At 46.3% G+C, this 13487-nt stretch overlaps 1 protein-coding gene across 1 annotated transcript in view; it reads left to right on the top strand.

The window, feature by feature from the left end:
• IPO11 (importin 11) overlaps positions 1-13487 on the top strand; it is a 926630-nt gene that overhangs the window by 322861 nt on the left and 590282 nt on the right. Inside the window, exon 14 of the mRNA XM_082270245.1 lies at positions 1471-1576. Within this exon, the coding sequence (XP_082126371.1) occupies positions 1471-1576 (106 nt within the window). The remainder of the gene's footprint in view (positions 1-1470; positions 1577-13487) is intronic.

Genomic DNA, 13487 nt, shown 5'->3' with positions numbered 1-13487 from the left:
TCTGTTATAAATCAAAGTGTGTGTTTTATAGTAAGAAGGAACTTTAGACTAGCGGGTTAAGTCAGGGCAATAATAGGAATTTTCTATATTAATGTCTTACTTTTTGCATTCATCTTAATTTCATGCAACTTACTGCCAGAAAGAAATCATCTGTGTACCCTAACCCCATTTCTTTTTATTGATTATCTTTCAATTACCTGGTAGGTTAATATATCTAAATACATTTTATCAGTGAGAAGTAGTTATCACCCCCTGTTTTCCTGTGTCCCATTAAGGTGATTTCAGTCTCTAGGAACACAGCAGCGAGTGAGCTGAAATCTTCTTTTAGTCAGTTATCTCAGAACAAGAATAGTGGAAAAACTTTTTCTAGTTTAAAACTACAAAATGTTGAATTTTCACTCATTTTATGATCTTGTGTGTCTGTCCTGCAGGGATGCAGACCAAATAAAAACTTGATGGAGCTTTTAACACCGAACCACTCCATACAAAACTATAAAGAACGTTTCGGTTTTACATACACTTTAAGGGTTTTTTTAAGTCTTAAAGCAGAACTACAGCCAAAGCTTGTTGGGGTGTACTTCTGCTGCAGTTGGCAGTCCCCAGCTCTCTGCTTAGGGAGCCCTGAGAACTGAGCGGTCGTTAGTATTTGGTCAATCGGTACTCAGTGTTAGAGCTGGCCTGGGATCGGATCGATGCTGCATCCAGCTAGGTAAGTAGGATTCTACAAAAAACGGATTACCATACTTCTCTTTTAAGATATTGTCTTTGGAGATTTTGACTGTTAGTTTCCAGTGTACTAGCAGTTATACATAAGGAAGTTATGCATCTTCACATTCTAGCTTCCTACTTAAAGTAGGTATAAAAACGAAGCCCTACTTCTTAAAAATGTTTGAATTATATTAACTTAAGCCTAAAACCAGCTTTTTTTGCCATCTGTCTCACGTTGAGGAGTTTGCCCTCATTTTCTCTCCCCTAGACACAGGAATGAGGGGAAATCATAAAAGTGAGAGAACAAGTACTCCTATTGGAAGATTCTCTCATCCATTCTTTTTCTGGTGATAAGGGAACATTTTTTAAAGTTGTCTCACTTTAAGTCTCAATGACAGTGGTCAGTAGGACAAATAGATAGAGAGAGAGGGGGTAGCAGGGAGTAGCAGGGATATAGACCGCATTAAGAACCTAATAGGGATTTTATACCATTTCTTACTAAACTAAAAATTGGAATTAGATTCACTCTAAAGATGTTGTCTTATTGGTTTCTAAGCATGTCAGCACCTCTTGGTTCTCTGAACTGGGTTTTTGGGTAAGCCCCATCCTAACTCATTTCATAAGGCACACAAAGCGCATTCGCTGTCCTGCAGATTTGCCAAAGCCCTTGTGTTTATTTCAATAGGTTTTTTGATTTTACTGTTGTAGACCTTTTTTTCTGCAGTTACCAGTGACTAATTCCTATCATTTATCTTCCTTCAGTTTACAATGCCGTGGGACTGGCTGCATATGAATTATTTGACAGTGTTGACTTCAATGAGTGGTTTAACAATCAGCTGCTAGGAGAACTGCAAATTACCCATGATAGGTGAGAACATTTTATCCTCCTGTGATGTGAAACCACTTTCATTATGTTGTGTTCTAGCTACATTTCTCTTGTGTTCTGTGATTTATATTACATTGGAAGCCTTGTGCAGTGTATGGTACAGTAAAGTAGAATATTGCTCCCCTCTCATAAAATTAGATGGCTTTAGAATACCGTACTGTTTGATCTCAAAGTGACAAAGTTGCAGCTATAACTCTTTCATATTGTGAATATTTTTTGGCTCTTGGTAACTAAACTACTAACCTAAAATATTTACTAACAAAACTTTTGCGCACACCATTGTAAACAAATTAGTAAACAAGTACAAATAAAGTGAAAAATAAAATAAAATTGTGTTGCTTCTGGGATCTATACCACCCACTTTGATGTACTAAAATACTACAACTTGGGGTCGTGGCCTGGAGAGGCATGCAGTAGGACGTGTGTGAGAGGAGCTCCGCCGGCCTTTACTCCTAACTTCGTTTATCCTGTACCCCGACATCCTTGTTTGCCTCCCCTGCACCTCCGGACCCCCCCCTAGATACCCCGCATCATGTCGCCGCTCAAAAAATCAGCGGACACGGCCACATAACTGGATAAATTCCGCCGCATGGATAAGGACTCCTTGTCCCAAGATGGCGGGGGAGGGGGGGGGAGGTAAGCGCGGCGGGAGCCGAGACAGCACGGGTCCTGGAGGCTATCTCCCAGTGCCAGGCATTACTCATCTCCAAAATAGAGGAGGTGAAGATAGACATATCCTTAGTTTGCTAGGATTTACAGAAACTGAGGGAGAGAGTCACGGACACAGAGCAGAGGATTAGTGGAGTGGAAGATTCCCTGCCCCCCTTACAGCATGCCTCAGACCATCTCCAGCTGCAAGTCAGTCAGCTTCTGTTAAAACAGGATGATATGGAGAACAGGATGCGGAGGTGTAATATTAGGCTGATAGGCCTGCCTGAGGGAGCTGAGGGGTCTCATGCGTCAGACTTTTTGGAACAACTGCTGATTGATACATCTGGCCATGAAGCTTTCTCCCCCACCTTTGTAGTGGAGAGGGCACACCGCTTATCTGGCAGACCGCCGCCTCAGGGGGCACCCCCCCCCTGCACCTTTGTAGCCAAGGTCCCTAACTTCAGCGATAGAGACACGATCCTCAGGCTCACCAGAGAAAAAGGAAACATCCCCTTTGGCAATGGGAGACTTGCTTTCTTCCCTGACTTCTCAGCGGAAGTCTGGAAAAAACGCAAGACCTTCCTTGAAGCTAAACGCAGACCCCGCATTAAGAATGTAAAGTATGCCATGCTGTTTCCAGCCCGCCTTCGTGTGGAAGGTGAAGACAGAGTGCACTTTTTTGATCACCCTGATGCTGCCATCTCCTGGCTGGAACACCTTGAGGCACGGGGCTGACTGCACCTCACGCCTAGCCACTTGAAAAGCTCCCTGTAGTGCCTCATGAGACCTGACCTTTGCTCCCTTGAAACATTTCTCCTGCTTGACTGCTATTATCTCATCGCATTGCCCTTAATGCCTCTCTACTCCCCTGGATCGGGACTGCAGTCACCTGTACTGCTGTTTGATGTCTGCCGCTGCTCTGGCTCCCCCGCAGGGAGGCCTGTTAACCTCTGGTTTTTCCTCTTGCTGGGTACATTTGCTTTACCTTGCCCCCTCTACTCTAACAACCCCCACCTGGCAAGGGATCTGCTATCCTCACAGACCTGCATGATTATACCCCCTACACTTTGTTCAACTTCCCCCTCCCCCCTTGTCTCTGTTTCCCCTTATTTGCCCATGCTCAGTCCTACTCGCATGCCATGCTACCCAGCGAAGTTTCGCTCTCCAAGATTGCCTATGTTAGGCACTCCTGCCAATTATCCCTCTGTCACCGCGGTAGGTGACAGGACCTGTTTTTCTACAAGGCCCCTGGACTCTCCTGTTTTTGTTCTCTCTCTGCAATTTTTCCTGCTGTGCTGGACCTTTTCCATTTTTTATTACTCTCAGGGGATTTTTAAACCCCGCAGGTTCTATGGTTGGGATGAGTTACTGCAAGCCTGCACAAGTTGGGGTGTGGGCGGGGTGGGTGGGTGTGCCGTCTTTATTGTCACAATATATTGTTCTTTTTTTTCATTTCTATAGATATCTGAAAAGTGTTAACACTTCTGTAGTGCTAGTGCTCTCCTTTATTGTTGGGAATACAGTCGTTCTATATGCTGATGCATTTTATCTCGATATACTACTGCTTTGTGGTGGATGTGTGGGTCGAACGGAACCCCTGGAGCTCCCGTACATTTTGTTGTGTGCCTTAAGTTTTTAACATGGAACGTCCGTGGCCTTAGAGACAAAGTCAAACATTCAGCAGTTTTTGATGTGATAAAGTGCCACAGGGCGGACGTTGTGGTCCTGTTGGAGACCCATCTGGATGGCACTCTTCAACAGGCACTGAAGGGCCCCTGGCTAGGATGGATGTCCCACTCCATGTTTACCTCCCACTCTCAGGGGGTGGCGGTCTTAATTGCAAAATCTGTACATTTTGAGCCTCGGGGATCCCTAGTAGACCCCATGGGCAGGTATGTGTTTCTGGAGGTACTACTGTATGGTGACCCTTACTTACTCATGGCGTTCTATGTCCCCCCTCCCTTCTCTTCAGTTATCCTCCTTGAGGGCCTGGATTTCTCGATGTTGCATCCTCGCATTCCTGTGATTTGGATGGGGGACTTCAACAACACCATGAACCCCAGTATGGTTAGACTACACGTGTCCGGGACTGTACAGCCTCAGCCCACAACCACTAGGTTCGCCCGTTTGATGGCGGAATTTAACATGTTGGACAATTGGAGAGTTAAGTACCCTTCTCTTAAAGCCTACTCCTGCTACTCCCCCACTCATCGCTCGATGTCCCGTATCGATCTCATCCTTATTTCCCCTTCCCTACTCCCTAGATTACTAGATGCAGGCTTTCATGCCCACGGCCTTTCTTACCACAGACCCTACTGGGTGACTATTGGACTCCAGGGTGATCGCGCCAGGCCAGCCTGGTGACTGAATTCTTTTTGGCTTTCTCCTATTCCTGAGGAGAGGAATATGGCCGCCGGTTGGCAGCAATTATTTTGCTGACAATGATGACTCGGCTTCCCCTCTGGTGGTCTGGGAGACTTTCAAACTGCACGCCAGGGCAGCCCTGACCTCCACTCTTAATGCCATCAAGTCCGACTCCGCACGGGCCTATGTTCAGGCTACTCGGGCCCTGGCCACGGCGGAGGAGGCCTTCGTGGCTGACCCAACGCCCCCTGGGGCTGATCAGCTCAAACTCCTTAGTTTAGTAGTGGAACAACTGGATTACGAAAAGGCTCGGCGGGCCCTCTTCTTTCAAAAACAAAAACTATATGAGCACGGTGAGCGAGCGGGTAAGCTTTTGACCTATTTAGTTCACAGTAATAACAGGCCCCAGGTAGTAATCACCTTACACCCCCCCAGAGGCACCCCTATTTCGGACCCTGGCCTAGTAACGGAGACTTTCAGGGACTTCTTCCAAGACCTCTATACCTCCACCGCCCTGGGCGATGACTCCCAATCCCCATCTATTTGTCCCCAGACGTGCTCCCGCAATTGTAGAAAAGAAATCAGGTGCGCTAAAATTCACTAATGTCACAAATCAGGAAAAAGGTGACACTATAATGAGTGTCCCCCATATACCTGTGATGTGTTCCAGGGTTGATGTGCACTTAAACGGGTGTATAGTGATTACTATGTATCCTAGTGCATAAACATAGGTGTATTATGGTAAATAGGTAGTGATGAATGGGTAATGTGGTATCAACATAAACCAACAAGGTGCACAAATGATTCAAAGAAAAGTGTCCAATATTTCAGTGATTGCCACCTCAGTGTATAGTCCATAAACATATAAAAAAGTGCATAAAGTCCCAATTGTCCCCACACAGGCTAAAATAGAATCCACTCAGTGGGTTCCTCTAGGTCCGTGGGGTGCAGATGGGTTCCACCACCTTAATGGGGATTAGCCCCTTACCATAGAGAAAGAGGTTAAGGGCGGATAGTCAACCCAGTAGTGTCTTGGGAATTCCAGGAGGTCACCGTGAAATAATCAGATAGTAAGTATGGCCTCTTACCATATCGCTCAGACCAGAAGGCAACTGTCTCACTAATCTCTCGGTGTCTCAACCCAATCCCGGTCCACTCTTATTCTGGGTGTTACTCTCTGCTGTCACAGGTGAGGGCTTCCACGTGTATCTCACAAACACAAAATCAGACCATAGCGAAGTACCAGATGACATAAAACTTAAGGTGTATGGATAACTTCTGGATATCTTTCAGCTCAATGGTAATGACCGTCCCCCAAGCTTACGGCTCCCTGTTGTCCCTTGGAAGTGAAACTTCATCCAGGTGTTCACAGGTGATTTCCCAAAAATAGACAAGGGGGGACTAATAGTGCATTATCCTTATAACTTTTATTGCTGATACTCAAAGATGCACTTACAGTTAAGACGATATAATAAGCTTGCTGGAACCCTGTAGATCCGTGGCCGCCTGCAGTACGGACCGCGGATGTAGTTAGTGACGGCGTGTTTCCTCCGAGCGGACTTCTACTGAGGCAGGAGGGATGTGCTCCCGCAATTGATGGAGGAACAAATAACGCAATTGGAGGCCCCATTCACGCAGGAGGAGATCATGGAGGCTGTAGCTAAATTTCCCAGGTCTAAGTCACCGGGACTGGATGGCTTGCCCATCGAATTCCACTCCACATACTCAGACGTGTTGGTTCCCCATCTTCTGCATGTGTTCGAGACTGCATTTGAAACCTCCTCGTTACCTCCCTCCATGCAAGAAGCCCTCATTGTGCTTATACCTAAGCCTGGTAAGGACCCCTACCTCCCGGCCTCCTATCGGCCCATCTCCCTCCTACAAGTGGACGTTAAGATCCTGGCCAAAGCACTCTCGATTTGACTCAATAAAGTCATCCTGTCCTTGATTCATTCGGATCAGTCGGGTTTTATGCCTGGTAGGAACACCTCATTCAAATTGAGACGCCTGTTTATGAACTTACAAGCATGCCATGACAATTCTGGCTCTAGAGTTGTAGTGGCCTTGGATACGGCAAATTCATTTGACTCGGTTGAATGGGGGTTCCTATGGCGCTGCCTCGAGGGATATGGCTTTGGCTCCAATTTTATCAAGTGGGTTTGTGTGCTTTATCAGGCCCCAATTGCCAAAGTCCTGGCTAATGGGAGGACGTCGGCCGGGTTCCCCCTTACCAGGGGAACCAGACAAGGCTGCCCCCTCTCACCCCTCCTTTATGCCCTGGTCGCTGAGCCTCTGGCAATAGCCATTAGAGCACACCCTGATGTACATGGGCTCCGAGCTGGCGCCCTGGAGGAAAAGATTGGCATGTATGCGGATGACACTCTGCTGTACCTGGCTGATCCTGGTGACTCCCTTCACACCGCCTTGACCCTTATTGAACATTTTGGATGTTACTCGGGTTTAACGATAAACTGGGACAAATCCCAAATTTTGCCTATAGATGTTTCCCTCTACCGTGTAGACCCTTGCTTCCCCCTACAACAGGTGGAGCGTGTTAAATATCTAGGGATTCAGGTCACCAACTCCCCGAGGAATTACCTATCAGACAATATACAACCTCTCCTTGCCCTGCTCAAGTGTAAAACCCAGACCTGGGCTCGCCTTCCGTTAGGAGTTCGAGGCTGAGTTAACCTGGTTAAAATGGTTTTACTGCCCAAACTGCTATATATACCTTGGCACTCCCCCATCTATCTACCTCTTAAGTACTTCCTGCAAATTGATTCCATCCTCAAGCCCTTTGTCTGGGGTTCCAGTCGACATAAACTTGCCTGGCGGAAGCTCAAAAACCCCACGGATCTGGGAGGCCTGGCACTTCCAGACTTCAACTTGTATTATCTAGCATCACAACTGTCCCATTTTTTCCATCTCCATAACTCGGATAGGGAGAGATTTCTGGCCCTTCTGACTCCATGCTGGGCCCACGCAACTGCTGAACCCTCTGTCATTGATCCTGACCGGTGTATGGGGGACTGAGCGCCGAACAGCTATAGCGTCTGTTGTATCAGTACAGACGAATATGGGATGTGGTGTCCACTAAACTGGACCTTCCCTCACTCCACGAACACACGCCCTTGTGGCACAATCCTCGCCTGCCTGAATTTGCCTCCAACCCTGATGCACATGTCTGGACCCAGCATGGAGTACACTTCCTCGCCCAATTGCTAACCAATGGCACCCTTAAAACGTTCGATGCCCTGAAACACCAGCACGACCTTCATAACTATATGTTTTTCAGGTACCTGCAAATCCGCCATGCTTTCTCCTCCCAATTCCCCCAACCAGTGCAAGATATAGCACCGATCTCTATAATAGAGGTAGTCAGGGGATCTGAGCCCAAACAGCTCATTTCACACCTTTACAATGCACTCCTTCTACTGGCTTCTACAGTGCTTGCCTATGCCATTAAAACTAAGTGGGAGGGAGATGTGGGGGCTATGGATGATGAGGAGTAGGAAGATGCACTTGACAACTGCAAAATGGTTTCCCCAAAATTGTCAGACCGCTTAACTCAGCTGTATATACTCCACAGAGCCTACTTGACGCCCATCATAACGGCCAAATACCGAAGTGATGCCTCAGACTTATGCCCCTTGTGTGGAAGGGAACCGGGAACATTTTATCACCTCCTTTGGAACTGCCCCGTATTTTAGGGCTTTTGGACACAGGTGGTTAGGTTTCTCCATGACACCATGGGCTCCCCTCTAACGCTGGCCCCGAAGCCATGCCTGCTCGGAATCTTTCCGGATGTCAGCATGAATAGATTTACCACCCAGTTTATACATGAAACTTTGTTTCTTACCAGAAAGTGTATCTCCAGACAATGGATGCGAGCTACGCCTTCTTCTTTTCATGACTGGCTCAGGGAAGTCAATTCTGCCTTGCCCTATAAAAAACGGATCTACACCCACCGAGGCTGTCCGTCCAAGTATAACAAGATATGGGATAGATGGGTGCTGGCCCCGGAGACGCGTGTCTAGAATTGCCATGGCGTTCCCCTACTTGTTCATTATGCGTGGTGTACACTTCGCCGCTGCCCTCAAGTTCTGGTAGCTGCGCTTAATTTCACATATGTTTGGTGCGTTGCCCATGACCTCTGTGTAATAAAGTCGCCTCCCGAGGCCTTCTCCACCACAGATGAGATGTTGTATTATACCTTGTCCCATTGCTGTGTATGACCTACTGTATTTCTGTGATATGCGGTTGCTTCATTTTGTTCTTTCCAACGAGCACGTATTTTCCTTGTAAATGTGTTTCCCTTTTTTTTTTTTTTTTTCAATAAAGACTTTGAATTAAAAAAAAAAAAATACTACAACTTGAACAGCGCCGCATTTGTATATCTTATGTTTGTGTAAAACAAGCTACAATGCTATAGTAAATGTGAAAACTTAAATCGGTCCTCATGTAAGTCCAACATCCGATCAATACATGTAAAAAAGTTGAGAAAAAAAGAATACATGTTTTATATTTCACCAAAGGTTCACTTCTCTGTGATTATTTACCAGATTTCTGCTTCTATTGTACACACCATTTGCGAATGATCCCACCACCATTAGCAGCTAACCTCCTAATTTGACCTTGGGGCAATAGGTCTTATGCGCCTGTCCCTTAAAGGGTTATCTATGGCCGTATTCTTTAACCACTTAAGCCCCGGAAGATTTTACCCCCTTCCTGACCAGGGGTTTTTTGCGATTTTTTACTGCGTGAGTTTAACGGACAATTGCGCGGTCGTGCGACGCTGTACCTAAACACATTTCACATCCTTTTTTTCCCCACAAACAGAGCTTTTTTTTGGTGGTATTTGATCACCTGTGCGATTTTTTGATCATGCGCTATAAACAAAAAAAGAGTGTAAATTTAGCAAAAATAACAATATTTTTCACTTTTTTTTACATGAAATCCCCCCCCCCCAAAAAAAAAATGTAAAATTCAAAATTTTTTTAACATTTTCGGCCAATTTGTTTTATGCTACATATGTTTTGGTAAAAAAAAATCGCAAAAAGCGTATTTTGATTGGTTTGCGCAAAAGTTATCGCGTTTACTAACAAAGGGAAAGATTTTTGTCTTTTTTTTTTTTTTTTAACGAGTAATGGCGGCGATCTGCGTTTTTTTTTTTTGCGGTACTGCGACATTGCGGCGGACAGATCGGACCCTTGACTGACATTTTTGACACTTTTGGGGGTACCAGTGACATTACTGCAGTAATCAGTGCTATATATATATATATATATATATATATATATATATATATATATGCACTGTTACTGTAAAAATGACACTGGCAGGGAAGGGGTTAACTGTATTGGAGAGGGAGGGGTTAAGTGTGTCCTAGGGGCGTGTTTCTAACTGTGATGGGACATGTCTCCTATTGTAAAAACAGAGATCAACGGTTCTTCTAGTAGAACCGTCTGATCTCCATTTTTACACAGGGGAGAATGACAAGCGGCTTGTTTACATAAGCCGCCCGCCTTTCTCCCGCTCTACCGACGATCGTAGTGTGACCGGCGGACATCGGGTCCGCCGGTCACACGCGCGGACTCCTCTGTGAACGAGGCGGGCGCGCGCTCGCCCGCTATTGGCTCTAAATCCGGTGACAGGCTAGCGATGTAGATCTACGTCACTCTGCCTGGCCGGGGCTGACTGCCGCAGTAAATATACTGTGCGCAGTCGGCAAGCGGTTATGAAACTTTCTTTCACATCCATTCCCTCTGCATATGATATTCACTAATTCTACCATTATATACCGAGAGATGAAGCATACAGACCATCATAGTGCTTTCCTTACAAACTATTTCATGTATTCAAATGGCATCAATAAAACCACTCACATTTAAAATTGCACTATGAGCTGGTGAAAAAAAGCATATGTAGTTGTACAATCCACAGTGTGGGACATCACCAATGGAGGCTGCAGCTTGTCGGTGAATGACAATGAGGTGCTGAGACAGATAAAGAAATATTTTTAAAACGTTTTTAAGCTCTTTTGAGAAGACTGCAGATAAACTAAAAAAAATCTATGTAGGAGGATTTGTTTCAGCTATGTCTATCACCTGTGGCTCTTCACTTCACTTGTCCAGGTAGCATATGACAGGTACCGCCTAAGATTAGACTTCAGCTAGATGTTAACCAAAATCCTACATCGTCGGCTCCGCCCCTTACACATTACCAACCTAAGCATTTTAACTCATATGTTATTATTGACAGATAATATATGTCTCCCCAGCCTCCCACAATTGAACATTTGGTGCCTGAGCAGCCAATTGCTACTGATAGTGGATAAATAACCGCAACTTAATATAAGCTATAGTAACTGTTACCCAGATTCAGGCTTGAGATTTACCTGAAACAACAAGAACACTGACTGCAGAGCAATGATGTTGGACTTTGGACACTCCTATTCATTATAGCCAAAGAAGCTGTATCTTAGTCTCTATTAATCTGCAGTTGCCATGGTGCAGCACATCTGATCTCTTATGACCCTAGCCACTTGATGAGTTGACAGTTTGGTTGAGAGCACAAGCAACTGTGAGAGTTTTGTTTATGACATGCCTTGAATGTAACTTTTGGGAAACTGTTAAAGATAAACTCTAAAGCCAACTAAATCCACCGATTTAATTGTTTCCCACAAATGTGGGCCAGCCAAGCTACGGGATTTTCTAGCAGAAGCAGTGATTTCTCTTGAGACTCCTTGGGATCTGATCACCCTTTCCTCCTTTGAGGTTCCTTCCTCTTAAGTTCCTTCCTCTTTTTGCTTTTTGGGATCAAGATTGAGGGCATTCTGGTGATCCTTTTAGCTCCAGAGAGACCTAGGCAGATGTGGTACCCCAAAGAACAATAAACAAAAATTCCCAGCCAGCCTGCAGCAAACGATTTGTCCTGTCTAACAGTTCACAATAAAACCAAGGAGTTTAGTTTGCACAAGGAAAAAAAGACTCTCCCGGGTCCCTCTCCCGGATAACAAGGAAAAATACTTAATTCCATAAAAATCCTCCAACATCCAATAAACAAAATTCACGTTAGCATCATGACATACATGGAGGAGAGCATGGTTACCGTCTTTCACAAATTTATTCGCTTAATCATAACCCAATAACTTAATTGGGTTATGATAAAGGAAATAAATTTGTGAAACTCGTTAACTGTGCTCTCCTCCGTGTATGTCATGATGCTATCGTGAATTTCATTTTTCTCTTATGTCCTCCTTCAGTCGCCGCCCCTTCATAATCTTCACCAATGGGTATTGACCTTTGCTCCGTAGGAGTAGCTAGGCAACAAGATTTGTTAATACAAAATCTTTTAGCATAATCACACCCCTATTGGGCGGTCCCCTCAGTCAATACCTCCCTGCTTCCAGCATCCTCAACTCAGTTTGAATTTGCCTAGCTTAGGAGTAGATGGCTTTTCCTGTGCTGGGGCTTTCAGTCTCAGCCTTCTATCCTTTTTTGATTTTATTTTAAGTATTTTTCTCTTTCTTTTACTTAGCTGTTATTTTATCAGCCTTAGTTTAGTTTTCTTCGGATGAAGATGATTGTGCGGAGCTGGGTCTCGGACTGGCCGCCCTGGATCCCAGGGCTGAGAGCCAGAAGGTTCCCCAGCCTGCCATCGAGCGTTCAGCTCAGGTTTCCCTGGCATATTGAACGACCCATCCCTGTTCGCTGCAGGGATGCTGCCTGTGAGGTGGCTACCTCACTGGACGCCATTTTTGCGGTTTCGCACCACAGTCCGCTGCGTCCTGGCTGCGACACTCCCTGTCATCTGTATAGCGGTTTGTTCGCTCCCCACGCCATCCTGTGGGTAAGTAACTTTCTATGGGGGGACTTGTCTGTATGGGTGTCGGTCTGTGACTGTGTGACCCACATGTCTGTGTAAGTGCGGGCTCCCTAAGATCCCTGTGTAGCTGCCTTTCTGTGGGCTGCGGGGGGGGGGGGGGGGGGGGCTCTCCCGCTCTGCTGTGTGTAATGTATGGGGCAGACTGGGCTCAGACATGCTGTGTGGCGGCCGCTAATGCGGCCCGCCATTTTTTCGGATAATGTGTGGTGACCGGCCCTGTCTAGTACAGCGCTGTGTTTTGGCGCCGAACCACCGCCATTTTGCCGACGAACGATCGAGCAAGCACATGTCGGCGCCATTTTCTTGTGGCCTGAATCCCTCGGCCGAGCAGCTATGTTTGTGGAGCCTTCATAGGCTATATAGGTCGGTCAGCCATTGCATCACTTCCTTTTTCACTGGAACAGATCGGTGGCAGCAGCCTGTGTGGTCTCTCCAGGTTTTTACCTTCCTTATCCTGCATTTCCTTGCTCAGTGCTCATTTTCCCTGCGGGGTTGGTACATCAGTAGTGTGCGGTGGGCTGCGCTCGCCGCGGTGTTAAAGGGGCAGTTCCTTTATTTCAGTTTATTACTGGGGCATGGATTCTCAGGATTGCAAGTTTCCTCCCGCCCTGGTGGGGGGCCAAGGGGCTGCAGCACCCCCCGAGGGGGCTGATCTGGCTGCTGTTGTAGCGAACTTGGCTTCTCAGGTGCAGATGCTGATGGCTGATCGATCCGCAAAACGGCCCAGGTTATCTGTCTCCTCTGATTCAGAGGGCGATGGGGCTGCTATGGCTGGAGTGCCCTTCTCAGGGTCTCGCTCCTCTCTGGACCTTATGGGGTCTGAGGTGGAGGCTGAGGTGGAGGGGGTTGATACTTCTCCCACTGGCTCGCCTGAAGAGCTTGCACTCATGGATGAGTTGATTACTTCTATTAAAGAAACGCTGCGCCTGCATGATGAACCGAGTCCTCCTGCTCTGATGTCCTCTTATGGGACGCAAAGGAAACGCAAATC

This window comes from Pelophylax lessonae (genome assembly GCF_965119305.1).
Source record: "Pelophylax lessonae genome assembly, chromosome: 1".
NCBI classification, from domain to species: Eukaryota; Metazoa; Chordata; class Amphibia; order Anura; family Ranidae; genus Pelophylax; species Pelophylax lessonae.
Note: the sequence above shows the minus strand (reverse complement) of the source record. Positions and strands in the feature narration are given on the sequence as shown.